This window comes from Lynx rufus, unplaced genomic scaffold (assembly GCF_022079265.1).
Source record: "Lynx rufus isolate CCGP_SWC_20201006 ecotype Redwood Valley unplaced genomic scaffold, mLynRuf1.p SCAF_9, whole genome shotgun sequence".
Lineage (NCBI taxonomy): Eukaryota > Metazoa > Chordata > Mammalia > Carnivora > Felidae > Lynx > Lynx rufus.
This window is the reverse complement of record NW_025814897.1, coordinates 113,575,541-113,602,919: the sequence shown is the minus strand read 5'-3', so window position 1 is coordinate 113,602,919 and position 27,379 is coordinate 113,575,541. Positions and strand designations below refer to the sequence as shown.

General features: G+C 65.9%; 1 protein-coding gene across 2 annotated transcripts; it reads right to left on the bottom strand.

Annotated features, from left to right (window-relative positions):
- Nucleotides 1-335: 335 nt before the first annotated feature.
- On the bottom strand, nucleotides 336-26,353 carry OSBPL5 (oxysterol binding protein like 5). 2 transcript variants are annotated; one of them, XM_047071912.1, is made up of 22 exons: nucleotides 26,048-26,353; nucleotides 25,127-25,283; nucleotides 23,115-23,197; nucleotides 18,904-18,984; nucleotides 18,545-18,646; nucleotides 17,264-17,467; nucleotides 16,493-16,577; nucleotides 14,493-14,664; nucleotides 13,971-14,166; nucleotides 12,025-12,209; nucleotides 11,317-11,398; nucleotides 9,013-9,111; nucleotides 8,572-8,668; nucleotides 7,559-7,657; nucleotides 5,936-6,033; nucleotides 5,424-5,513; nucleotides 5,200-5,336; nucleotides 4,569-4,754; nucleotides 4,199-4,325; nucleotides 2,991-3,129; nucleotides 2,335-2,437; nucleotides 336-1,318 (listed from the first exon to the last, which is right to left on the bottom strand). In XM_047071912.1, exons 2-22 carry the CDS (start codon nucleotides 25,260-25,262, stop codon nucleotides 1,180-1,182), a joined length of 2,640 nt encoding a protein of 879 aa, XP_046927868.1. In that variant the 5' UTR covers nucleotides 25,263-25,283; nucleotides 26,048-26,353; the 3' UTR covers nucleotides 336-1,179. The 2 variants fall into 2 exon arrangements, with proteins under 2 accessions (XP_046927868.1, XP_046927869.1); XM_047071913.1 differs by lacking the exon at nucleotides 26,048-26,353 and adding an exon at nucleotides 25,599-25,672.
- Between the last annotated feature and the right edge of the window lie 1,026 nt (nucleotides 26,354-27,379).

Below are 27,379 nucleotides of genomic sequence, written 5' to 3'. Positions count from 1 at the left end.
GCAGCCCCTGCGGGCACCAAGTCTCTCCTTGGGAAGCCTCCCCCATCTTTCCAGAAGTTCCCCAAGAAGACAGCACGGAACGTGGGTCTGTTTACTTCAAGATAAGGGGCGTAGACTCGCCCCCAAACCTGGGCGGGAGGTGCGGGGACAAGAGCCTGCAGACCAAAACCGGAAAACGAGACCATCCGTGCCGACGGCACGGCCACAACGTAGTTTAAGGCTCTGTGTGTACCTCTACGCGCAGGTGCTCACACACACGTGCACACACACACACCCCCGCGGCGGCACCTGACAGAGGAACGGAGGCGGGATGCCAGACGCTGCCTGCAGCCTGCCTAAAATACCGCGTTTATTAAAAAAGTGTAAAACAGGAAGACCGTGCAGCAGTCTGAGCAAAGTGGCGAACTTGGGCTTCCCCGACCCGGGGGATGCGGGGCCAGTGGAGCCGCCCGGGCACCACAGCCCACACGTGCACACCTGTGCACACCTGGGGTCAGGTGTCCCCGCCTTGGCTCGCCCAGGCTGTGGGAGGTGGCCGGGGGGGGGGGGGCGGGTTCCACTGGCGGGTGTGGTGGGGTCCCGTCCGAACAGCAAACAGAATGAAATCCAAACGCTGTCTCCAGAGTGGCTCCGGCCTGCCCGGGAGTCCACTGGAGGCCCCTCTGTGCGCCTCGGGCAGCGCGGGTCGGGGCTCAGGAAGGAAGGGACTGTGCGGCAGGACGAGGGAGGCCCCGCGACCCCTGGGGGTTCCAGGTGGCTCCACACAAACTTCCCGTTCACCCCTCCTGGGGAGTGACCGTGCAGAGCCTGGGCGGGCGCCCTGTCCCCCGCCTCCGTCACTCTCGCGGGGCGAGTGGGCGCCGGACGGGGAACGAGCAGGCCAGGTGAGCGGGGGCGGGGCGGGGGGGGGCACGAAAGCTGCATTTGGCGGTAGCGTTAAGGCCGGCCCTGGGTGGAGGGCCCCACGGGAAAGGTCAGCACCTCCCCTGGAGGAGCCCGGATGGCCCCCCAGGTCCTTCCTGCGGTCCTCCTGCCGCCACGGGCCCCTCCGGCCACAGTGGCCGCGCCTGTGGGTCTGTCTGCCTCCCCCGGGCTGGCTTAAAGTGCTAGGTGCCTGGGAGGGAGGGCTGGGGCCGGCCCAGTTCTGCGGGCGATGCCCACGTTGTCCCCAAGGGGCTCCTATTTGAGGACGTAGTTAATGAGCAGCTGACACGCCATGAACACGCAGAGCAGGAACCAGGAGCGCGGGCTCTGTAGGAGGCCTGGGGCCGGCACCTGCCTGGCCCTCGCCGTGGAGCTCAGCATGGCCGAGAGGTGCCTGCAAACGGGGTGGAGGCTGAGCCGGGGCCCAGACAGGGGGGCCTCCCCTCCCCTCAGTGGACGGCTGGTCAACACGGGGTCCCGGGGCAGGGCGGAGGCGGCGGGCACACATTCCAGGGAGGGAGGGGGTCACGGCTGGGGCAGCGGGGGCTCTCGTACCCCCTTTCCCATCCCGCCGTCGGCCTGAGCCGTCTCCCCCTCCCCCAAAGCCATACGTTGGAGCCTGACGCCCAGCACCTCAGAGGTGACTCTTTTCGGAGACGGATTTTTTCAAAAGGTAATTAAGGTGACACGGGGTCACCGGGGTGGGCCCTGATCCCGTGTGACCGGGTTCCTTGTAAGAAGAGGGGATCGGGACGCAGACACGCACGGAGGGACAGCCCCGCGAGGACACAGGGAGCGGACGGCCGTCCACACGCAGGAGAGGGGCCTCGGGGGGACCCGGCCCCGCCCACGCCCGGCCCTCGGGCTCCGGCCTCCAGGACGGCAGGGGGGACAGGGCATCCTGTGGTGCGAGCCCCGTCTATGCACGGCGTCACGGCCGCCCCAGGACAGTGACCCCCACCCTGGCCTCGGATTATCATCGTGTGCCTGGAAACTTCTGGCCATTCTCTGGCTACATGCCTCATAGCCAGCCTCCTGTGTGGGGCCAGGCGGCTGCTCCCACGGCTTCCTTTCTACTTCCAGGCCGGCGCCATGCTCCCCCCCCCCCCACCAAGGGCAGTGCCTTCTGACTCACACTGACTCAACGTCCAGGCTCCTCCAAGCCTACACCCTATGTCAGGCATCCTGCTATTCATGTTTTTAGCACAGAGCTAGGGGCCCCCCGAGCATCGCCAGCTCATCCTGTTCAGAGGGACCCCCCCTGCAGCCCCCACACCGCCCAGGGCGCCTTCGTCCTGTCCTCATGACACCAGACCCCCGGCCAATCTTCAGGGTTCTGGCACCGGAGCGACATTCCGGGTTCCAGAGCCCCTGGCGCTCTCCAGGCGGGGACCCTGGGAGCGAGCCTACCTGTGCAGCTCCTGCTGGGCCTCCCGGATGGACAGCACGGCCTCGTGCAGCGCCTGCAGCCGCCGAGCCTCCTTCCCACACCGAGGGCACGGGCTCTCGCTGCCTGGGGTGGCCGGCCGCACGTCACGGGACCCAGGGCACAGGGGATGGAGGGGGAATCTAAGGTGAGCTGCGTGTCCCGGGAGCCAGCAAGGGGGCCCCAGGGCCACGCCGCACCTCTCGGGTGAGGCTAACCCCTCGAGGATTAGAAGCACGGGCAGCGAGGGTCCCCCCCCCCGCCCCCCACCCCCGGCCAAGCTCAGCTGGCCTCTGACAAGCCCTGGGACACAGAAACGGCTGAGGCACAGCCCATCCTCCACAGAGGCAGGGACAAAGTCGGAGACACACAGGGGCAGAACCGGAGGGTCACATGCGGACAGACACTGCCCAGCCCCGCCCCCCACGCTGCCCCTGCCAGCCACGGGAGGCGCCACCCTCCCCCCCCTCCCCGCCCCGCCCAGAGTACAGGGTTGGGGACCGCTGCCCTCCACGCCCCTCGTCCGCCCCCGGGCTCAGGGAGGCGAGTGAGGGCCCCTGGGAGGAGGGTCGAGGCGGACCCTGTACCTGCCGGGGCAGCCGCTTCTCTGACCCCTCCCACCCAGCTCAGGAGGGCTCACCGGGGATGAAGTCACCGTCCTCCTCCTCTTCGTCGGAGAGCTCCGGGCAGGACTCGGGCGTGGAGCTGCTCTCCGTGACCTGGCTGTGGCCGGACGGCTGGTCGCTGGCCTTGCGGAGCCGCCGGCGTGGGCCGGGCCCCTAGAAAGAGGCAGAGCCGCTGCCGCTGGGGGCCCGCCTGTGCCCACCACACCCCCCGCTGGCCTCGTGCTCCGGCTGAGCCCCAGGGGCCCTGCCGGGGATGTGCCGGCCCGGGACACGGCGGCACGGTTATGCCGGGACGGCTCTAGAAGGAGCGGCCGTGGCCGCTGGTCCCGTCTCACTGCGTGAGCTGACAGCTAGGGATCCCCCGGCACCGGGGAGACGCGTCCAGAGGGACCTCCAGGATCGGCTGACCCCCAATGCTTCCCCAGAGTACAGGGGCGGCCGAGGCGTGGCCGGCCGGAGGGGCTGCGGAGAGGGTGGGGGGGGCCCGGGGGGCATCCAGGTGGAGGCGGCTGGGGCTGCCCGTCCGAGTCAGGGCTGAGGGGCGACGGCAGGGGTGCCACGTGGACGGCGAGAGACGTGGCCCCTGCTTGCTGGGGAGACTGGGGCCACCCTGCCTGTCCTGCCCGTGTGGCTGCCGGCCTCCGGCGGCGAGCACGCCGGCCCAGCAGATGCCGTTCTGTTCGCACAGACTGTGCGACGCGTGGGGCGGGTGGCACCCGTGGAGGACGCCGCAGGCTTCCGTCCCGGGCTGCGCCCTGGGGCTTCTCTCAGGAGGCCACTTGCTCGCCTCCTGGGGCCCCCCGCCTCCTCTCCCTGCTCTCCCTCGGCAGGCCGCTCCTTCTCCTACCTGACCGGGCCCCCAGGCTGCCCTGAGCCTCAGTTTCCTCATCGGCCGTCAGCCTCACAGAGGGCACCTCCGGGGAGCAGCGGGCCAGGAGCCAGCAGCCCCCGGCACCGCGCCCTGCACATCTGGCCGCCCCGTGAACCCAGCCTCCTGCAAACCCAGGCGTTCCGGGTGCCGTGCTGGGCGGGGCAGGGCAGGGGCTGGGGGGCGCAGAGGAGGCCCTGCTGGGAGGGGGCGAGTGTAGGGGGAGGGGGGGTACCGGGGGGGGAGGGGCGGGCAGGTAAGAGTGAGGGTGGGGGGCGGCCGCCACACCCACCGCCTGACGGTCCCCTCCCGCCGCTGAGGTCGACCCCGGGCGGGGACCCTGCGGGAGCTGACCTGGTGCCTGGGCCCCGGGCTGCCCAGGAAGGCGGTCCGGTGGGCCGTGGTCCCCCGCTGCACGGTGTGCAAGACCCCGTCTTGCTCAAACTGGCCGATGTCCTTCAGGGGATCCCAGGGGCTGCGGCTGGAGGGTCCGGAGGGTCTCCGTTGGCAGAGGCAGTGGCCCCTGGGGCGAGGGGACCCGTCCCGGCCCAGCCTCAGCCCCCCAGCTCAGCCCCCAGAGGGGGACTACTGCCTAGGCCTGTGTGCAGGGCCCACGGGAGGGCGGCCGCGGAGCCCCGGGAGGACCCTCCCGCCCCCATCCCTGCCCCTCCAGGGCAGCCGGGGCCCCGTGTGCAGCAGTGGCCCCGGGGCCCCCCGCACTCACTCCTCGTGCAGGTAGCGCCACTCCTGGGTGGCGGGGTCCAGGCGGAACAGCTGCGGTTTCCAGGGCGTGAGGTTCTGCTGGCGCTCGCGAGCCCGCTGCCGCTGTGCCTCCTCCAGCGAAAACTTCTCCCGTGTGGCCTTGTGCTGGTCGCCCTCGCTGATGGCCCTGGTGACGTGCTGCCAGAGCCTGCGAGCAGGGCACTCGCTCTGAGCCGGGGGCCCTGGGCTGTCCCGCCCGCTTGGCACCGGAGGGGAGGCTTAGAGCAACCTCCACTTGGTTGCCTCCGGCGACAGGCAGCTCACTCTCTCCCCTAGAGTGCTGTTTACTACGCACAATGAGATGGTTCTTTCCCACTCTGAGCTCACACCTCTCGCCCGCAGGGTCCTCCCTGTGGAGCTGCTGGTCACCTGCGGGCAGTGACGGATCCCCAAGCCCTCCGTCCCTCCCCCCCGGCAGCTGCCCCAGCGGGACACGTCATCTGTCACGAGAGGTCGGCTCTGGTCCACCCTCCCTGCCAGCGACATCCTGGGACAAGCTCAAAGCACCGTAGCCCTGCCGACCGGGAGGACAGCCGCCTGCCCAGCCACCGCGGGCTGGGGTCCCGGATCCCGCGGCCGCCGGCAGGCCTCACCTCTCCGACTCCAGCTCGGTCTGCTCCTCGAATAGCACCGTGTGCCGCTTCAGCCTCTGCCCCCGGACCTCCCCACTCGGGTTCCAGAAGAGCTCGGTGCTTCCTCGGCCCTCCTCCTTGATAAACACTTCTCTGTCCTGCCCCAGACGGCCCGGGCAAGGTCAGAGGTGCTGGCCCCGCGGCTGTGCCCGTGCTCCGGGGGCCTGCCTGCGCCAGCCTCTTACCCAGTGTCCGGTGAGATGGGCCAGAACCTCCTCCCCGGACGTGATCTTCCCCGAGATCCAGTTGATGCTGGTGCTGCCCCCGAAGAAAGGCTGCGGGGACACGCCGCGACAGTGCTACTGAGGGGTCGGTGGCCTCCCCTGGACCCTTGTGCCCCTCCGCGGGCCGGGGGAGGGGGAGGCCCCTTCCTCGTGGGGGTGCAGGCTCCCCGCCCCCGGGACGTGGGAGGCCAGGATGGGACCCAAAGCTGGGGGCGGCCCCGCTCACCCCAAGCCTCAGCTTCAGCTCGAGGATGCCCCCAGGGCGTGCGCCCCATGGAGGGGGAGGGCTCTGGGCCTGTGCCGGCCCCACCGTGCGGCCTGCGGGAACCCCCTCCTCTCTCCTGGCCCTGGCTGTGCCACAGAGATGCCAAGGGCAGCTCCCTCCTCCCGTGGGCATCTGCTCCAGACACCCCGGGGCACCAGAGGGCTCCTCCCTGCCCTGAGGTGGCTGGGGGTGTGGCGGCCAGTGCTACCTTAAGCTTGAATTCCAGCTCAGCTTTCAAGTTGTTCTTCTCACACTCGATGGTCACTCTGCCGCCCAGCTCCATGGTCATGGTGCCATACAGGATTCCTGAAACACAGTCCCTGCTCGGTCCTGCCTCGTCGTCCCGACCCAGCCACGCTGACCCCGAGGAGGCCGGTGTCGGACCCCAGGACGGAGAGAAGGGGCAGGGTGGGGGAGAGGACAGGGGCCCCTGGGGGCAGAGTCTCTGGGATGGAGAGGAGTGGGTCAGGGGGAGCGTTACCCCGACCACACCTGGCTCCTCGGTGACCCTCTGCCCCCAGGGCTTGTGCTCCCAAGAGTTGCTCTGTCCAGGGAATGTCCTGCCCTTTGCTGGGTGCCTTCCTCCAGGACCCCCCCTTTCCAGGCTCCCAGGGCCCCCACGAGACGCTCATCGCCGTCTATCATTTGCTCTGCAGTTTGGGCCCCGACGTGAGCTCCTACATCCTCCCCGCTCATGGCTGCGCCCGGGATTGGCCCGGCATATTTATTTAAAGTAACACACGTATTTTTTAATTAACCTAGGAATGGATGAATCTTCCGTTTCTGGCCATACGGAAGACTTACTCTAACTAAAGACAAGAGCTGTGTTGTGTCGGTTGTAAAACACCTGGGCGTGTGGGACAACGTGGAAGAAAAAAAAAAGAGACGAGCCACTTGGAACAGAAAAGGGCTGGGAATCCCACGGGCACACCTGCACCAAGTGGGGCGGGGCGCTGCAGAGAGGGGGGGGTGGTCCCCTCTCCGCTGGTGGGGACAAGGTCCCGAGACAGACACCAGCCTCCTCCGACTACACCTGTGGTTTAGACTTTGGAACCAGATAAACACTGCATTTCCACAAGCACTTAAAATATGCCATTTGCCAAAGGAAAATGAAACTGAAACCGAGTGGGAATTTTCCTGGTAGCGTGATCCTGCAGGGGGATCAGTCCCCGGGACTTTACAGACCCCAGGGAGACAGGCCAAGATAAGAACAATCACCACAGAGAAAGCACAGAGCGCTTCCGGCCGTCACGCTATCGGGCTGCGTGGTCAGTGTCATTCTGACCGGTGTGCGTGGTGTGGGAGAGGAAAGGTGACCGCGGTGGTGTCACTTAGAAAGGGGCTTTGTGGCAAGAGGGAGGAAGACGTTGCAGGTGCCCGGTCCCCAGGGCTAAATAAAAGTCTGACGTCTTGGATCCGGATTGGAAACATGTGAACTCGTGATGTATTTTAATCTTAAAAAAAAACCCAACAAGATTAGCTACTGTTTAGTTACTGGAAAGTCCTAGAGACAATGACGAAGCACTCCTAAGAGGCAGGTCTGGCTTGCAGCTGTGATACCGAAACACTGTTTCCTACTGGCAGGAAGCTTGGTTTCCTGCAGAAATGCCTGCCTCGTGGTCCATGCCAGGAAGCGTCACGCTCCCGTGGGGCCAACCGGGAAGGAAGCGGGGTGTTAGGGCCCGAAGACGTCTTCCAAGAGGAGTCCCACACCCAGCTAGGAAGTCACTGAAGAGTCGAGTGCACCCTCCACCGACCAGTAAGGACCAGGGCGTCTGCACCGAGGGAGCCGGCCTGGGCGCTGCTCCCCTGGGCAAAGGGAGCCCCTCACCTTTGCAGTGGGCGTAGGGCATGGTGAGGGTGTAATCCTCCGCACGGTTCAGGAACGTGAGCGTGGCCTTGCCGTCCAGCAGAGCCGACAGGGAGTTCCCTGCGGAGATGCGGCCGGGGGAACCGGTGAGTGGAGACGGACCCTCAGGACCCCGGGGGCCCGCCCCCTAAGTCACAGGGTCTGAGCTCCCTTCCAGCAGGTGGAAGGAGGCCCCTGTCCCTCCAGCTGTGTGACTGTGGGGCAGCCAGGCCTCTCACTAACCCTGTGGGTCACTTAACCTCTCTGTGACTCAGATTCTGGAAAAGGCCCACCCAGGATGCCACATGTTAAGGTTGATTTCAGTTACCGAAGGGGGATTTTCAGGGCGTAGGCTGCAAACGTTTGCAAACTAGCCCAACCCCCTGCTTGGGCTTTTTTTTTTTTTTTTTTTTTTAATGTTTATTTATTTATTTTGAGAGAGAGAGAGAGAGAGAGAGAGAGAGAGAGCCAGCACAGAGCCCAACGTGGGGCTCGAGCTCACGAACCGTGACGTCATGACCCGAGCCCAAGTCAAGAGTCAGATGCTTCACTGACCGAGCCACCCAGGCGTCCCTACTCTGTTCGGATTTTGGGGAGCACAGGCCACGTGGGGCCACAGAGCAAGTGCAGGGCAACTGAGGAGCTGCTCTTAAAACTTCACTTTGATCAATTTAAAGATCCTAGGGGTGCCGCAGGGTGCCTAGGGGTGCCGCACTGGACAGCCCAGCTCTAGACGGCACCTGTTGGCGCAGGTCCTTGCCCGTGACCCTCACAGCGTCCCCGCAGGACGTGCCCTCCCTGCGGCTAAGGGGCGGCCGGGCTCTGCACGGACCCTGCCTCTCTCCGGGTCCCGAGCTCTTCACCACCCATGTGGTCCCTGACCCGGAGACGTGGGGAGGGAGACAAAGCCGGCCACCCCGTGCGGTCTTGGGGACCTCCGCATCCAGGGGGCCCCGTCATCCCCCGGCTGGGACAGCCCAGGGGAGCCCCCTCACCGTAAAACCGGGACTTGGCTGTGATGTTGCCGCTGATGCAGAAGCCGTCCTTCCTGTTACTGACGTGGAAGGCGGACACGGGCGGGTGGTGGGACACCTGCGGGCAGAGGACAGAGGACAGTCCTCCCCGGGGAGGGCAGAGCCCGGCTTCCTGACCAGAAGCCCCCGTCCCCTGCCCCACCGCATCCCTCCTGGCCATTCCCGGCTCTCAGTCCCGCTGCCCAGGGAAGCGGAGGAGACCCCACGTCGGTGCAGAGCGCCCGGGGGGTCAGGGGGGGCCGTCCCCTCCCGAGGAAGCACCTTCTGCTGGCCCGGGGCCTGTCCCCGACTGCAGCTCCCGGGAGGATCCCGACGGCGGCCGGGGGGCCGCCAAGAACGTGCGCTGGGGTCGGAGTGCCCAGCACGGGCCCGGCGTGCCGCCTGGGAGCGGCCGGGCCTTACCTGCTCCGCGATGTAGAAGGTGTGGCTGCTGGTGTGGGGGTGGAACCAGCGGCAGCGGAAGGTCTCCCCCAGGACGGGGTTGTACGGCTTCTTGATCCCCTGCGGGCGATGACCGAGAGGCGCACGTGAGGAACTGGGCCCAAGCGGGACGGGGTGTGGACGCAGGGACAACCTGGGGGGCTGCCCACTGCCCACCCCCATCCCTACAAGGGACGGCCTGCTTGGCCACCAGCACCTGGGGGCAGCGCTCCACTTCCGCTTTGGGGAGAACACGCTTTGCCCATGGTTTACGTTCTGGGGGGGCAGCCTATGAGGCGTCCTGTCCGGTTCCCGGCTCCGAGGGGGACCGGAGACCCTGAGCAGGTCACGCTTTCCCTGGACTTTGGGTGAAACCAGCACACAGCCTGTTCGAAGCCCCCAGTGGCTTCTACTGACCCTTTCAGTAGGACCCCAAGCCCCCAGCCCTGTGCCCCCACTCCCCAACTCCGCTCGCCACCTTTCTGCTCCCGCAAACGGCCCAGGTTCGTCCCCGCTGCAGCAGGGAACAAGTTCCCGCTCAGGACAGCCCTCCTTCCGGGTCTCGGACCCCCTCATCGGATCAGCAGCAGCTGGCCACCCCTTCACGCCATCCAGCAGACCTCTGTGCGCACGCACGTGTGTGTGCCTGTATGTATGTGTGTGTGTGCACATGTGTGAGAGTGCCTGTACGTGTGTGCCTGTGAGTGTGTGCACGTGTGCCTTATGTCTGTCCATGTGTGTGTGCATGTGTGCCTTACGTGTGTGCCTGTATGTGTGTGTGCATGCACACGTGTGCGTGCGGGTGCCTGTAAGTGTGTGTACATGTATGTGTGTGCACACGCACATGTGTGTGCCTTACATGTGTCCGTGTGAGTGTGTGCACATGTGTGTGTGCATAGGAATGTGTGCGCGCACGCACATGTGTGCGTGTGTGCCTGTACTTGTGCGTGTGTGTGTGCACGTGTGTGCATGTCAGCGTGTGCCTGTATGTGAGTGTGTGTGTGCACGTGTGCGTGCCTGTGTGCACGCGCATGCCTATATGTCTGTGTGTGTGTGTGCATGTGTGCCTGTACTTGTGCATGTGACTATGTGTGTGTGCACGTGCGTGCGTCAGTGTGTGCATATGTGTGTACGTGTACGTGTGCATGTGAGCATGTGCATGTGTGCGTGTGTGCACGCACGCACGTGTGTGCATGTGGTGCCTGTACTTGTGTGTGTGTGCACGTGTGTGCGTGTCAGTGTGTGCCTGTATGTGTGTGAATGTGTGCACGTGCGTGCCTATACGTGTGTGCGTGTGTGCCTGTATTTGTGTGCATGTGTGTGTGCGTGCACATGTGTGCATGTGGGTGCCTGTATGTGTGTACATGTACGTGTGAGCATGTGCACGTGTGCGTGTGTGCACGCACGTGTGTCTGTGTGTGCATAGGAATGTGTGTGCGCATGCACATGTGTGTGCCTGTACTTGTGCGTGTGTGTGCGCACGTGTGTGTATGTCAGTGTGTGCCTGTATGCATGTGAGTGTGTACACATGTGCATGCACGTGTGCACGCGCGTGCCTATACGTGTGTGCGTGTGTGCCTGTATGTGTGTGCATGTGCGTGTGTGTGTGCACGCATGCACTTCCCCCCGGAGACCGGAGGGCAATTTATTGCCCTCGGAGGCAATCGCTCCACGAGCGATAAAATGCCCTCGGAGGACGCCTGCCCCGCCTGTCCGAGCCCCGTCCGCAGCCTCCTGTCCGCTCCTCTCTGCTGAGCTGCCCGGATCCCGCCCGGAGCCGCCCCCGTGGCGCCCCGTCCTGCCCCGGCCAGCCTCCCAGACAGACGCTCCTCTGTCCCAGCAGCGCCCCACCCAGGGCCGCCACGTGGGCGCGCACCCCGCCCTGCCGAGGGCCCCCAGGCAGTTAAGAGAACTTGGATCTGCTGTGTGACTCTGGGGCCGTCCCTCCCCTCCCCGAGCCCCAGTTTCCCTTGGGCGCAGCCCCGAACCAGAACCACACGGTCACGCCCGTGTCCCACGGAATCCCCCGAAGGGCCCAAGCGGGAGCCTCCAGGTCTGAGAGACACAGCGGCCACACACAGCGGTGCTGGGAAAAGGGCTGTCGCCCCTGCACCTCAAGGAGCCCCTGGGACCTGCTTTTCGTGATGCATCTTGGGAGTCATGGAAACCTTTCTGAGAACCCAAATCGGGCTCTGATGAGCACAGGGCTGCTGGGGTTGCAGTGACAGCAGGGGGCCCGCAGCCCCACACCTCCACTGGGCCCGCCCTCCCCGCCGGGGCCCTGACCTTGGGTTTCTTGTAGAAGCCTGACAGGTACCACCGCAGTACAAGCTTGATGCGGCTGTAGGCGTCCTCCTCCAGGGCGGCCCTGTGCCAGGACGGGAGAGGCCCCTCAGTCCAGGCCGGGATCCCCCAGGCCACCCTCTTGCCCTGTCCACCTTCCATCCACTTGGCTGGACACGGGCCACCGGGCCCCTCCCGTCCCGCCCAGCCCCGAAGCAGGGGAGCTGCCCGCCCTCCAACAGGGAATCCGGTTCTCCACCTGACCAGAAAGCGCCGGGGTGAGCGCGATGCTGGGGCAGACAGGGTGCTGCTGGCTCGAGGGCTGGCAGGGCGCCTCTGCTTCCAGGAAGCCCTCCCGGGTACTCCCGCCCTCGCCCGGCTCCGAGCCTCCCTCCTTCCAGCCTCCACAGCCTGCAGGGTTCGGCCTGAGGGCACCAACGCCCAGAGCTCGGGACACACAGAAGGTGCTCGGGGCTGGCCCCACGCTCACCTTTGATGGCTCCGGCCCTGACCTGACGGGCAGCCCGCCCCCCTCCTCCCTCTCGACCTGCTCCTCCCGGGGCCGGTCTTGGACACGGGGCCCGCTACGAGGCTGAGCTCGGCCGCGGACCCCGGGGCCCCTCCAGAAACATCCATGAAGGGGCCGGGGGCTGAGGGAGGCTGGGGTCTCCGGGTGCGCACGGGTGGGAGGGGCGCCCCCTGCTCGCTCACCTGGACAGCAGGTCGGCGTGAAAGTAATAGTCCGAGAGCTTGTCCAGGAAGGAGCGGGGCTCTAACACGAAGGTGGGCAGCACCACGCGGGACAGGTCCATGCCCGGCCGCAGCTGCCTTAGCAGAAGCCACATCAGACTTTTGTTCTCCTCGGACACAGTCTCCACCTGGGAGGCCTGGCCCAGCTGCCGACGGTGGGGGGGGGGGGGGGGAGGCTGCGGTCAGGCCCCCGGTCCGTGCCGCCCGGGGGAGCGGGGACGGGGGGCAGGACAGGGGCGGCCGGCTCTGGCCGGGGGACGCGCGCGTCCTCGGTCTGGCCCCCGGCAGCCCAGCCGGCCCGTCTCGCCCGGTCTGGCCCCTGCTCTCCCCGGCGACCCCAACCCAGAGGGGCACGTGCTGGCCCAGGCTGGCTGCCGTCTGCCTCCACTCCTTGCCAGCCTGGCCGACCTGGGCCCTCCCCTCGGCCTGGGCGACCCCCGACTCTCGTGCGCGGGGTAGAGCCCGCCCACCCTGGCTGCCGAAACCCAGGGGTGGCAGGAGGCGCGGTGGGTACGGGGAGACCCCACCCCAGCCCATTCAATCTTCCCAGTGGCCTGGAGACATGGGTGCGGGGGGTGCTCTGGGCCTGCGCTTCCTTTAGAAATAAGGGTCCAGGGTCACACTGCCGGGTGGGGACCGCCCTGGCCCCCGCCCGTCCTTCCCAGTAACACACTCAAGGAGACAGAGCTGTGGGGGCTCAGGGCTTTGTCCCTCTGGGTCTGGGCAGCGGGGTCGGGTGGCTGCACCTCGCCGTCCACGCCAACCAGCAAACCCTGAGGCAGGCAGAGTCTCAGAGGGTCACGGAGGCGTGGCCAGCTCCGTGGGGCGCTCACAGGACGGGGCAGTACAGCCGGGACACGGGGGAGTCCCACAAAGCCCGGGCGGAAGTCTAGCCCGTCATCCCTCCCCGGGGACCCCACCGTCTTCAGCCTTTGATGCCTCTGGCCTGGAGCGGATCTGGACTCAGCTGGTGGGGGGGGGGGTCCCCTCAACTGCCTACCCCTCTGAGCCCTGATGAGGCCCTGAGCTGGATTTGGACCCAGGCGGCCCCTGCACCCCTTCTCCCCAGACTTACTCCTCGCAGTGGCCCCTGGGCACCGGCACTGCGGTCGTCCCCACGTTACAGAGGGGACAGGCGACTTACCCGAGCTCACACAGCTGAGCTCGCACAGCACAGGCGGGCCGTGAACTCAGGGCTGTGTGTGTCTGTGGCCCGAAGGCAGCCACCCCGAGGGAGGCAGGATCGGTATCTGTCTCCACCCTGCTGGGCCGCCTTACACAAGCTGCTCTGCCTCTCTGTGCTAGCACACCTGTCCTGGGGCCCCTGCCAGGTCTCCCGGGTCCCTCTGTGGAGCCCAGCCTCGTCTGTGCTGGGCCTCTGAAGGGTCCCTCGGGCTGCCCGCTCTCGGCCCCAGGGCCCTCACGTGCATCTCCCCCAGTGTCATGGCCCTGACCCTACCCCCAGCTGCCGGCCTCACAGGTGCGTCGCCATCAGGCTGGGACCTGCCCGTCCTCCTCCGGTGTGTCTTGAGCCCCGCCCCTTGGCCCTCCTCCAGGGCTGCCCGGGACTAAGGCGCCCTTGTGGGCCTCCTGACAGAGGCTCCTCCCTAGTGGCTCCGGGTTTCTACCCCCACTCCTCGGCTTTCTAAAGGCCTCACTGGACCTCGGCGGGCCCCCACCTAGCCCCCCCCGGGTCTTCCCAAACCCTCAGCAGAGTCCTCCCGGCCCCCTGGCTCTCTCTGAGTTGTGGACACCATCCTGGTCTGGTCTGGTCTGGTCCCCCAGCACTCCCACCCCGGGCACTACGATCTCCCGTCCAGGGGCCAGCCGGGCACCGAGGCCTCTGTCTTTTCCGGGGAGGCGGGGGACGGGGCGACACCGGCCGCCCAGGTGGGGCGGGCTCTCACCTCCCCAAACTCCTCGTGGACCTGCTCCACGTACGTGGTCCCCCCGGGCGCCAGGCCCTCCAGGGTCTCCGACTGGACACTCCCGCTCTCGTTCGTCTTTCCGCTGTGGTCCTGGGCCTCGTTGTCCGACTCCTCGGCGTTTTCCCTCTCCGACTTGTCTGAGAAAGCGTCGTTCTCCAGGGAGGAGCCATTCAGCCTGGAAGGGAGGGGCGTGCCGGGGGTCCCAGGTCAGGGGTGCGGCCCGGGCGACCCCACCCAGGGCACGGCTCACTGCCGGCACTGCACCCACATCCTCGGGTCTAACCCAGTGTGCACATGAACAAACTGAGGCCCCCGGGCCCAGTCGGGGTGAGGGAGGCTGCCTCCTGACCCCGGGGTCTGGTGGCCAGACCTCCATGGTGCCTGCCCCCCTCCCCACGTACAAGGAGACCCGTATGTGAGTCCCGCTGACAGCCAGGGTCCTGGGGCCCCCAGCAGGCCGGAGACCCGGGCTCGACCCCTGCCCACCGCACCCCTGCTCACGGGCACAGGTCTTGGTCGTGGATGGTGGCCGAGGGGGGCAGCCCGCAGAGCGAGGGGGGCGACGCATCCGGCGAGGACCCGGGCTCCCCGTCACGGCCCTGCTTGCACGAGCTGAGTCGCAGGAGGCTGGAACAGCGCAGAGCCAGCTCTAGGGCGTCGAGCCAGCAGCGGCCTGCGGGGGGGCGGGGGGGGGGGTGAGCCCACTGCGAGCCCGGGAAGGGCCCCTCCCCTGTGCGTCCCCCACCCCCCTGGAGAGCCTTCCCAGGTGCCCCCGCCACGCAGGTGCACGTGGGCGAGTGCGGGTGGCAGACGTGAACAAGGATGGGGCCTGGCGGCCAGCCCCCGCCCGACTGGGGGAGACAGGAGCCCGGGGGAAGGAAGACGCCCTTCCCTCCCTCAAGGTCACACCTGAGCAAGACCCAGGCACCTGCAGCTTCTGCACACGGGGCCCTGCCTGACGACAGTCGCCTGCCCCAGGCCTGGGGGCAGGGGTGCGCCTCAGGGGCCCCGGGGCTCCTGCTGGCCCACGGCACAGGCCAGGACAGTGGGCGGCAGGCTGGGGAGGGGGCTGCTGAACGTGGCAGGCAGCCAAGGGCGTCCTGGAGGGAGGGTGGCCCTGAGGCAGAGCTGGCCCAATCCACCCGCCCCCATCCCTGCTGCCTTCCTGGCGGAGGCTGCCAGCGGGTGAGACCAGCAGCACTGGCGTGTCCCAGGCGGCGCTCACAGCTGTGGGGACGCCTGTCCGCCTAGGCGACCCCCGGTGTCCTGGTGGGATTACTAACAGCGGCCTTTCCACTCACGAGGGCGTCTATGCCGGCACATCACGTGATCAAGCGTTATTCCGAGAGAAGCTTCAGGGGTTCGAGGCGTGGGATTAAGGACAGTGACGATACCTCCCTAGTCTGGGCCTTCAAAGTGCGGCCTCTCGGAGAGCGTGACTCTCGTTCCCTAACTTTGAAACCCACAGAATCCTTTGGGGGGCATCCCAAGCTTGGGACCGGGTGGCGAGGGTTTGCAGGGACGTGGCCCCTGGTTCTCACAGGGGTACCCGGGGTCCTACGAGGTTTCACTGCAGGCTTGATGGGAGCCCGAGCGTCCAGCCCTGGGGGCAGAGGTGGGGGTCACAGGAGCAGCCCCCGCAGGAAAGAGTGGGGACACCGAGGCCTGCTGAGCTCGGGGCTCGCCTCGTCGTTGCCACAAAGGACCAGACACCCCGAATGCTACGCATCCTTTGAGGCCCATTCCCGGGCCCCCTCCTCGTCCTCCAGAAAGCCCACCCTCATACGCACAGGGGCTGTGGACACCGTCCCTCCCTCCTCACGGCGCCCCCGCCCATCTGGGACCCAGCTCACTCTTTAGTCCGATCTGCCTTGTCTGACAGTGGGCTGCTCTCCTTCCCCTGAGACCACGGGCTCCACGAACACGGGGGGTCCCTCCTGGGGTGTGGACGGGACAACGTCCACCAGCCCCGCCCCCCCACCGTTCTGGGCTTGAAAGAGGGGCAGCTGCATTTCCCCAGCGCCGCCACTGGAGGGCGCTCCAACAACGCGCGCCGCACTTGGGAGCCCGGGAAACTGGATGGCTCTCCAGACCTCAGGGCTTCCTTGGGGACAGCGGGCCCGTGCCTCAGTTTCCTCGTTTGTCAACGGAGGTGAAAACAGTAGAACCTGCTGATTCGACGGGGCCTGGCATGTGCGTGGCGCTCAGCAGCTGCGACCTGGTCGCTTTAAATAAGGTCACTGGGTGGTCGTTACAACTGGGTGGCCGGGCCGTATTCATGTTTTGGCCTGGGGAAACTGAGGCTCCGAGAGGTAACTAGTGGATGGCAGGCCTGCCTGGCCCAAGCCCAGGCTTGTCGCGTGACATCTGCCTGCGTCCTGCTTGGGCGGCAGCGGGAGGGTCTGGACAGGGGCCGCGTGAACCCGGTCTGCGATGCCCCCGGGGCGCCCACTCCAGGCGGGGCCCCACCAGGGAGACCCACAGGGCAGCGGGGGGCTCACCGTCGGACTCTGAGGCGGCCCTGAAGATCAGGTAGCTGCTAGGGAGGGGCTGTGTGATGGAGCCCACACTCTCGCCTTTGGGGCCCTGGAGAGACAGAGAGCCGGCGTCAGCCGAGGGGACACGCAGGCACGGGCGGAGATGCGGGTCACGAGGGGTCACGCAGACGCGCACTGAGACACACGCGGCCTCAGGACCCCCAGGTGGGGCCAGACCCCCGGCCACGCGGACGCAGCAGGCAGCGAGAGGAGAACGAGCCCGCGGCTCGGTCCCGGGCTCTCCTGCGGCTCTGGAAGTTCTCTCCGTCTTCGGGTGGCCGTCATCGGCACGCGCACGTTCGGGGTGCCCGTTCAGCGGAACGATGAGTAACTTTTTACAGCAGAAGTATACCCCCTGCAATCTCTGGGACATACCTACACTAAAAAAACCATTTGGGTGTTCGTCTGAAATCCTGCCGTACCCGGACATTCTGGATTTTATCTGGCAACCTGACAGGCAGCCTCCCGGTTAGGAAGGTGCAGCAGGGAGGGCTGGGCTAGGAGCGGCTCACACGGCCCGATTCCTCAGCCTCTGCGCATCGCCGTGTGCTCCGCCCGGGCCACCGAGAGACCTAACCCACGGCCGGGTGGGGGCCGGGTGGCGATGGGCCCACAGAGCAGTTGAGATTAGGCTCCTGGCCGCCCCTCGGCGCCCGTCTCTTACTCGGCCCGCCCGCGGGGCCTCGCTCCTCCCGGGGCCCGACCCCCCTGAGCCCTGGGGCCCCCCGGAGGTACCTTCACGGCCCAGACGGACTGGTCCAGCGGGTGGAATAGCTTGAAGCAGAAGCCGTCTTTCTTGGAGGGCCGCTCGATGAGCTCGCAGCAGTGCAACAGGACGGTGCCCACCCACTGGCCCACCTTGGGCGTCTTGTAGATGAGCAGCACGCCAGGCTTCAGCACGCACCACAGCTTGGTCCAGCTCTTCAGCGTCCCGCGGATCTGCGGGGAGGGGCACGGCTGTGGGGGGGGGGGGCCGGCGCCCCGGGGGCACCCGGACAGCTTGGGGGCGGAGCTGGGCGGTGGGCGAGGTCCTCGGGCTTTGACAAGGAGCTCAGAAATTACAGTGAATCCAGAGAAATGAGGCGCTGCAGCCAGGAGCAGGTTTCCGGGTGAGGTTCAAGGCCAGATCGGAGCCCCTCCCCCCCCCCCCCCCCCCGGCCCCGGAGAACCCAGCAGCCGATGGACTATTGTGATTGTCAGCTTTGTAAATTTTGGAGTTGGTCAGTTCTTGTCTCACTCCAGAGAAGTATTTCACTGTAGCGCCTCATTTTTTATTTTGTGGGGGGCCAAAAGGAGCCCATGCCGGCCCAAGTCCTAGGCAGGTGACCAGGTGCTGGTACACCTGTCTCGGGGGTCCTTGGTGGCAACCCCGGGGTTCAGCAGCTTTCCCACCACCTTAGGGGGGGCAGAGAGAAGTCCCAGGAGCTGAGGGAACCACCATCACCCCCGTCGAAACACAGACTCTAAGCCCAATCCGTGAGGCTGTGATACGGCCTCCCCTCCCCCGCACCCCGGCACGGGGCTTCGTGGCATCCTGGGACCCCCACCCACAGGCCAGGAGCCCCCCCCGCCACCTCAACTGGACACAGGGTCTCTGCAGATTTCAGCGGGTGAACATGAGGCCACATTGGAGCCGGGTGAGCTCTGATTCAATGACGTTTGGACACAGACACACGGACACAGGAGGGGCCACGTGAAGACAGAGGCAGAGGCTGGAATCAGCAAGCCACAGCCCAGGGCTGCCTGGAGCCCCCCAGAAGCTGGGGAGCAGGAAGGATGCCCCACTAGGGGGCGGGGCGGCCCGGTCCACACCGGATTTCCGGGGCCAGCCCCCGGAACTGGGGGAGAACGCATTCCTGTCTTTAAGCCCCCAGCCTGTGGTCCTTTGCTGGGGCCCCCACGGGACACTGGTCCAGACTCACAGTAACAAACACGCCCAACTGCCTCCTGGGTGACTCTGCAATGTCCCCCGGGAAGGCCTGAGACTGGGACAACGTGCCCGCCCGTCTGGCCTACCTTCAGGCTGTCGGCCATGATGACCACGCTGGGGTCCGTCAGGGCGCTGAACAGTTGCTTCGTGGCGCGTTTCTTCTCCTGCCGGTAGTTCTCCTTCTGCGCCTGGGCCCAGGGAACCCAGTGGGCGGGTCAAGGGAGAAGGCCCTGAGCTGGCCCCCGCCCCCAGCTCCTCCTGCCAGCCCGCCAGCCCACCGGGGCTCCCACCGTCCAGTCTGGGGCAGGGGGAGAAGTGGGGGTGGGGAGGTGGCCAGAGCACAGCCCGCCCCCTCCCGCTGGCAGGCCGGGCCGTGGTGACCTCACTGGCCCACCCATCTGACAAATGACACGCTTGTGTCCCCACTTCCTGGGCCCGTGCCCACCTTGAGAGCTTCCTTCTTGGTGACCTTGGCTGTTGGGGACACACATTCCTTGTCGGACCCATTGTATAGCCTGTATTCTACCTGCAAAAGAGATTCAAGTTGGGGGGAGAAGGGGCATCAGTGTGCATTCTGGGGCTGCAGAGGGCTGGGGGTGGCCAGGTGCATTCTGGGGCTGCAGAGGGCTGGGGGTGGCCAGGTGCATTCTGGGGCTGCAGAGGGCAGGGGGGCGCCCAGGTGAGCTCTGGGGCTGCAGAGGGCTGGGGGGTGGCCAGGTGCATTCTGGGGCTGCAGAGGGCTGGGGGTGGCCAGGTGCATTCTGGGGCTGCAGAGGGCTAGGGGGCGCCCAGGTGAGCTCTGGGGCAGCAGAGGGCTGGGGGGCGCCCAGGTGAGCTCTGGGGCTGCAGAGGGCTGGGGGGCACCCAGGTGAGCTCTGGGGCTACAGAGGGTTGGGGGAAGCAGCCAGGTGCATTCTGGGGCTGCAGAGGGCTGGGGGTGGCCAGGTGCATTCTGGGGCTGCAGAGGGCTGGGGGGCGCCCAGGTGAGCTCTGGGGCTGCAGAGGGCTGGGAGTGGCCAGGTGGGCTGGAGGCCAAGAGAACCAGAGAGGTCAGAGAAAGGTACTGTCCTCACACCCGTCCGACACCCTCTGTTCAGTTTATCGGCAGTGGTGGGGGCCGAGGGTACAGAGACGGACAAGTCAGGGAGGCTGAGGACAGCAGGTGGACAGGAGCTCAGAGGTGCCGGGAAGCGTCCACCCTAGCCACTGCCGTGTGTCCAGCCTCTGGGGGGGGGGCACACGTGCAGAGGGGACTCTCACTCCTGGTGCCCTGGGAGCTGCTGAGTGGTGGGCAATGCCCAAGCCCTGTCCTGAGCCCAGACCAGAGCCGAGGACGAGGCACAGCCTGCCAGGCCCGCTGGACACGCTGCACGGGCTGAGAGCAGTAATCCAGGATCTGGGGCTGGAAGGGGCTGCGGTCCTTTAACAGATAGAGAAACTGAGGCCCTGCGGGTGGAGAAAAGGCCAGGACTAAAGGCTAAGAGGCAGAGGGCGGAGCAAACTGTGGCCCGAATCCCGCCCCCCGCCCCCTTTCTGTTCAGCCTGTGAGCTCAGAACGGTTTCAACTTTTTAAGTGGCCAAAAAAACGTCCAGAGAATACTATTTTGTGAGACGTGAAAATCCTATGGTTCGTGGCCGCTTCTCCCCTGAGAAGCTTCAAGAAGCTTCGGGCCCTGGGGGTGGAAAGGAGGGGCAGGCCACCACAAGTGACAGAGCTGCGAGAGCCGTGGGTCATCATCATTGTCCACATCCCGCAGATGAGACTGTGGCACAGAGAGGCTCCGAGCCTGCCCAGGGTCACACAGCTCGTGAGGGCGACCTGGGGCTGAGTCACAGGAAGGACAGGGGTGCCTGCGGCCTCTAGAGCCAGTCTCGGAGCTGAAGCTCGGGTGACGGCGTGCATGCCAGACTTGGCGGGTGACAAGCCTCTGGGGGCCGGGACTGAGCTACAGAGACGCTCCCGGTTGTCCTCCTGGGGAGCCGGGCCTCTCACGCACCGTGCCCCAGCCCCCTTAGCACATGCTGTTCCCCCAGCCTGGAATGCTGTTCCCTGTCGCTGGGTCCTCAGGCCCCACTGAGCCGCTCCCGAGAAGGAAGACAGCTCTGACCGCCCTGCTGCCTTCAGACCCTGACGTACCTGCCCCTGGCCGGCCCCACGCCTTTTACAATTACCGCCACGCAGGCAGTCCTGTCTGTTGCCTAGAACTCCTGCCAGGGGAGTTCCATCCCAGCACGCGCCCCGCCCCGGCAGCTGGGGGTTTGGTGAGCATCCTGGATGAATGAATGAATGAGTGAATGAATGAACGATCCTGCCACCCAGCTCTCCTCCAGATGTGACTCAAAGGAGTGGGGTTTGCTTTAGGCAACAGAGGATGAGACACAGGCTCTGGGGCCTGGGGACCGGGGGAGGGGTGGGGAGGGGGGGCGATGGGCCGGATGGAGCAGAACAGAAGTACTGGCAGTCACGTATCTGACCAGAGTCTGAGGTCTGGCATATATAAAGAGCGCTTACAACCCAACAACAAAGACAACACAACTCGAAGGCGGGCAGAGAACCCGAACAGACATTTCTCCAAGGGGACATCCGGTCGGTCAAGAAGCCCCGGACGGATCATCAGTCATTAGCAACACGCAAGTCAGAGCCGCCGGGAGCGCCACAAAACGATGGAGGAGAACCCGGAAAGTACAAACGTGCTGAGAACGTGAACAAGGGGAGCCCTCCCTCGTCGCTGGTGGGGTCGTGACACGGTGCAGGGGCTGTGGAAGCCAGTTTGGCATTCCCCAGAAAGCTGAACACAGAATGCTTTAGAATTCCCCATGACCCCAGAACGACCGACCGTCTGGCCCAGCAACAGAACAGGTAAGGCTCTGAAGGGTTTCCGTCTGGGGGGACGGAGAGGTTTCGGAACGACCCAGCACCGAGCACCCACTAAACACCACTGAGTTGTGCACCTAACACAGCGGGTTTTGGGATGTTTGACTTGGCCCCACGAGGAAGATGACAAGATCTGTATTAGCTTGTATCTTTTCCCAAGCCGCGTCCTCACAGCAGCCCCAGGTTGCCCTACGGCATCTGGGGCCCCCGCCAGGGGCCGACACGTTACGGGTGGCCTTGTCTCGTCTGGCGCTGTCCCCCCCCCCCCCCTGCCAGGTCGGACGCACCAGGAGAGCAGGACGTCGTTCTCTCCGTGAGCCCGACGCAGCACCCCAGCAGCGCGTGCCCCTCGGGAGACGCTCAGACACGGTTACGGAACGGACCGGATCTGAAATTTGAACCAAGTCAAGGGTTGCTGCCAGTGGCTGTGTTTTATTGGCTCGTAGAAAGACACAGCTGTGTTTCCAGTGTTGTTATGCCATAAACTTGTGTCTTGAGAAAATAAGTAGCCCAAGTGGTCCACCCCTGCCAGGGAACAGCATTGAGCCTTAAAAAGGAAGGGCGTTCTGACACCCGCTACGGCGTGGATGGACCTCGGGGACGTGATGCTGATTGAAACAGGCCGGTCACAGAAGGTCAGATCCTGCGGGATTTCACTCGTACGGGGACCTCACGGACTCACATCCATAAAGACAGAAAGCAGACAGTGGGCGTCGGGGCTGGGGGAGGGGGTGGGGGGGGTAGTGTTTTAATGGGACGGAGTTTCGTTTCGGAAGACGGAAAGTTCCGGTCGCGGATGGGGGACGGCGGCACAACAGAGTTGAACGTGCTTAATGCCACCCGGAGCCGCGCGCTTAGAAACGGGTAGGGCGGTAAATCTGGGTTATGCGTGTTATACTGTAATTAAAAATGAAAAAATTAAATTAAATACAAATAAGTAAGCAAATAACTACGCTCTGCCTCCCCCTCCCCAGCTGGCGGCCCTGGGGGCCAGGGAAGGGACACGCGGTCTCCAGCAGGTGGGGGGCACCCACCAAAGGTTTGGTTTCTTCTTCGCCCGAGGCAGACACAGGGACAGACCACGAGAGCCACAGCAAGCCCTCCTTTGCTGGATGAGGCCACGAGGCCCCAGGGGAGCAAGGCAGTCACTCGAGATCACACGGGGTCGCAGGTGGTCGGGCAGGGGGCCAACCGCCTGTCTGTCGGCACTGCTCCCCAGCCCCACGGCAAGAAGCCAGAGCCACCAACCCCCGTCAAAGTCTGGGGACCCTGGCCTGAGACCCTCTGGGGGACAGAAGGGTATGCCTAACACCCTCCACGCACTGCCCGGGGCCTCGGCGCCCGCCCTGGACCAGAGGTTCTGCCTGGAAGGGCACAGCCGTGCCTGGGCCAGGAGAGGCTGGCCTGGGAGGCCCGCGGGGCGTGTGAGCTTCCAGGACTCGCCCTGCGGAGGGTGTACCTGGTGGAGGGAGCGCCGAGGCAAAGGCAGAGGGAGGGGAGGCTCGGCGGTTTGCCTACAACAGAAAGACTCCGCGGACTCCTCTTAGAATGTCCTGTCCCCGAATGCCACCGAGCAGCCCAAGCCTTGGTCCGGCCCCGGGCCTCCCCGGCCCGTGTTTGGCCACAAAGGCGGCTTCGATGACACAGCCCACGGCACTGTTTGTGACTCCGCCCCAGCCTTCCTTCCCAGACGTGCAGGCCGGGGTTCGGAGCCGCTCCTCCGGGCCCGCATGGGCTGGGGACGGCGGGCTGTCCCCTTCCTCCCACGGCCAGGCTCTTACCGGTGGCCCCTTGGTGGCAGAGCCCGGGGTCGGGGGCCCTTCGTCCCTCGGCAGCGGCTGGCCATTGGGCTCCAAGTCCTTCCCTGCAAGAGAGCAGCTGGAGTGAGGACCTGGGCACAGGGAGGAGCCCGGGCACCCTGGGCGCGGAACGTCCTTCGAGGACCGTAAGGCCAGGGCCCCGCTTTCAGGGGAGGAACGCGGTGTCCAGGTTTGGAGGCCCATGGTGGGTTCAGGGCGTCTGGACCGCGCCTGGCCTGCCCTCTCTCCCTAACCTTCTGGGAGCTGGACTCTGCGAGGGAGGTGGCCGGGCACTGTCCCTGCACCCCGACCTGGCGGGTGCCCGTTTTCCTGTCCAGCTTGGTTGAGGGCGAGGGAGAGAAAGGGGAGGCGTCCGGATTCAGTCCCGGGGAAACAGCCGCCCTTGCCTAGCTCCTTCTGTCCTGAACGGGGCTTCCGAGGCTGCGGTTTATGGGCAGGAGGAAGAGGGGCTGGTCTCGGGCTCACAGCCGGGTCCCTGTGCTGAGGAGCAGAGGTGGTAGCCGCTGGGGGAGAACCATCCCGGTGGGGCGGGGACACAGGTGTCCCCAGACCCAGCCCTGGCAGGGGCTCCACAGACCCACCTCCCGGAGCCCCTGGGGGGCCGGGGGGCCGGGGACCGAGAGCCGTGCCCTGCAGAAGAGCCCATATGGCCACCTGGGGAAATGATTCTGTCCTGGGGGGCCCGGCTTCACCTAGGGCAGCAAAGGCCCTAGGACAGAGGCCACTCAAGGTGCCCTGGCCTTCCCGCCCCGGCAGGGATGCTGCCTCGCTGCCTCTGCTTCTGCAAAGCCCCTGCGCCCTGACCCGAGGCCCGGGCTGGACGGTGAGCACAGGGCTTTCCCCACCTCCAAGGTGCCCTCTCCTCCAGGCCCCCTCGATTCAAGGGCTGTCCTGGGGGGCTCCCCCGGCCTCTGTCGCCTCCCAGTGTGGGTGACGCCTGCTGGGGGATCCTCCTAGCTCAAGGGAGCTCCTCTTGGAACTGGCTCCTTTCCTCCATCCACACCCACCTCCTCACCCCTGCCCCCAGGACCTGCCCTCCCCTCCTGAGAAAAGGTCTTCACCTGCCGGGTCCCGCGCTGCACGGGGCGACCACTCTGGGGACCAAAGACCTCTGAGGCCGGCCACCAACTGGGATGTGTCCTTCCCACCCCCTCCATCCCCCACTCCCGAGAGGGCATGGGAGCAGAGAACAGATGTCAGCTTTATTTCCCTAGGTGTCCTGTGCCCTGGCCCGTGTGACCTGACATAGCATGTTCCTATCTGCTCGTGAGACTGGGTGGGATGTCCCCAGAAGCCCCTCATGTCCTGACAGCCTATTGGCCTGAGGCTCTCCCGGTGGCAGGTGGGGGCAGGACGGACACTGCGGCCGGGAACAGCTGGGGCGTCCCTCTCCTGCCTCCCGAAGCTGGCAGCGGCCGAGGGGCGGGCAGGCCGAGGAGGCGACGTCTCCCAGGATGGGGAAGGAGGCGGGCCCTCTGGGGCAGCAGTCACAGACGCGCAGACAGCGCTCAGCTTGGGCTCTGCTGGGCGGGCCCGGGAGGAACGAGGAGCTGGGGTGGCGGGGACCTGGGGCCGGGCAAGCACCAGCAGGTACGGGTGACCCGGTCCCCTGCGTGCTCAGTGCTTCACCCACCGGCGGCCTGAGGGCACCCAGTCTGGACTGTTCCCTCCCAGAGCCCGGGACTCCTTTGTAACTGGGAGCTCACATCCCCATTTCACAGAGGAGGAAACTGAGCCCCAGAGAGGCCCTGAGGCTGGCCCAGGGTCACCCAGCCAGAACTGGGGCTGGGGTTCAGGGGGCCTGTCTCAGGAGGGCAGGTTTGGGGCCGCCACACCACACGGCCTCTCCACGGACGAGCTGCCCCATAACCCCGGCGAGGGAGCCCCCTGCTGACCTCCCATGACGCCACGGTGGATGGGGCTCAATCGCCCTCGCTGACCAGGACAAAACCCGGGAAGCCGCGGGCACTGACCTGGGCCGAGGGGGTAGAGCTCATTCTCTCCACTGAAGACGAGATTCCGGGTGAGCTTCCGGGGGTCGGTTTTCTGGGGGGTGGAGGAAGGTGGACACAGAGAGAAACGGCGCCTGAGGAAGGCCTCCTCCTTCATGGCCTGGGCGCTGGGAGGCTTCTGGAAGGAAGGACGGGAGAGAGGCGGTCACACCTCACGCTGAGACCAGGGGAGCCCAGGGGCCGGCGGGCATCCTCCCACCCGCCCCGTCTTAGGGGCACGGAGACACTTCCCGGAGTCGGGAGTGGCGGGCGTCACCCCGTCTTATACTCAGGCCCTCACTTGGGGCGTCTCAGGAGTGGACGAGGAGGGCCTGGCGGGGGCGGGGGCGGGACCCACCGGCAAGCAGGGAGTGGTCGCCAGGGGAAGACCACGCCCCCGTGGGAAAGACCACGCCTCTGCGGGAAGCCCCGCCCACCCAGACGAGCCCCACACCTTGCTCTGGGGACACCGCACCCCCAGGCCAGCACTCCCTTGGCTCTGCAGGAGGACCCTGGCTGCAGCCAAGTGGACCTGAGATGTGCCATGGACCCAGGCCAGGCCACCAGACCCGCCCTCCCTGGTGACGGAGCCATTCGAGGGGAGATGGCCGCTGACGCACCCAGGGGAGGCGGCCGAGAGAGAAGGGTTATGCGGTCCACAACCCAGAGCGCCGGGGCAGCTGGCCCCGCCTGCACATCCTGCCTCCTGCACGCCCTGCCCCTGGCTCTCCTCCCTCTGCCTCGGCTCCTCCTGGGGGTCTCTGTTGCGGGCGCCCCAACAACGTCGCACCGAGAGAGAACGCAGGTGTGCTGAGAGCCAGAGGCACCCCAGTTCACACCCTGCCCTGGCTCTCCCGAAGGAGCTTCCTCCCTGCCCCAGGCACAGCCCAGCCCGTCACTCACGAGCAAGCCTGGGCCTCCTCCCAGATCCTCCTGCCCTGGGCAGGCCTGGGGCAAGCGGTCGACTTAAGTCCCCGACGTCAGCCCATTTTATAGATGAGGAAGTCAAGGCTCGGAGAGCTGGAGGCCTTGCCCTGTGGCCATGGCCCGGTGGGTGGTGGCACAGCAGGGACCCTGACTCCTAATCCCGCGCTCCGTCCGCTCCCTGAGGACGTGCTCTGTGAAGGCCCACTGACCCATCTCTCCTCCAGGTCTGGGGCTGCACCACCTCCCTGGGTGGGCCCGTGGCTTCCTGCCAAACCCAAGACAAAGGCCCCATTTCCTCCCAAGGCCCTGGGCTTTCAGGGCGGGGGCTCAGACACAGAGCCTTTCCTGCTATGACTGGGCAGGGCTCCGGAGTGGGCGGGGCCCAGGGCATCTGGTGGTGGCCCCGGACCTCCTCCCGTGGCAGCCCCAGAGCCTTCTCTGTGTCCCCCCGCCCCCCGAGGGTCAGAGTGAGGGGCTCCCAGCCCTTCCCTTCCTAACCACTATCTTGTCACCTGGCTAAGCTGGTTACCTTTGCTGTTTGGGATTTGGGCCCAAGGTCACACAGCTAATAACTGGCGAGGCCTGTGTTTGAGCCAATTGGGACCGATTCAGAACCCAGCTCCTGGCCGACGCTCCCACTACCTCAGCTGGGCTTCTAGCAAACCCGCTGCTGGGCCAGAAGGACGGGCATCTGGGGGGCCCAGCCCTGCCGATCAGTGTCAGTGGACACTTCTAGCCTGCCAGGAAGCCAGCACCAGAGACGAGGCCCAGCTGACTGACTGACTCATCCGGCTGAGATTTTCCAAGCACCCAGGTTGGTGGCCAAGACGAGTCAGACATGAACTTGACCTGCAGGGGCCCCCAGGGAGGATGATGAGGGGTGATGGCCCAGGTAGGCCTCCCTCACCTGGGGTCTCACCTGTCTTAGTGGTTAAGTCTTACAGACTTGGTGCAGGTGGAGGGACTCTTGCCCACACTGCCTGAGCCTGGCTTACAGCTCAGTCTCAGCTCCCAGCTGGCCCATCTGCCCCGGCTCCACCCAAAGCAGAGTAGAGACGGCGTGAGGATCCTGGCTGCCTTCTCAGACCCTATAGGTGCCTTCCCCCAGCACTGCTAATGGCCAGTGGGACTCTAGTCTGTGAGCTGCACCATCCACCCATGTACACCATCCTCCTTCCCTCCCCCTTCCATCCATCCACCTGTCCATCCACCCGTCCATCCATCTATCCCTCCAATCATTTATCCATCCATCCATCCATCTCCCCACCCATCCACCCACCCACCCATCCATCCATCCATCCATCCATC

Excerpts from the sequence above, each read along its gene's own strand:
- OSBPL5 (XM_047071912.1), bottom strand. The coding sequence starts at position 25,262 with ATGAAGGAGGAGGCCTTCCTCAGGCGCCGTTTCTCTCTGTGTCCACCT. Across the intron at positions 23,198-25,126 it reads GCTCTACCCCCTCGGCCCAG|GGAAGGACTTGGAGCCCAAT; the intron begins GTCAGTGCCCGC and ends GCTCTCTTGCAG. Across the intron at positions 4,755-5,199 it reads ACCGAGCTGGAGTCGGAGAG|GCTCTGGCAGCACGTCACCA; the intron begins GTGAGGCCTGCC and ends CCCTGCTCGCAG.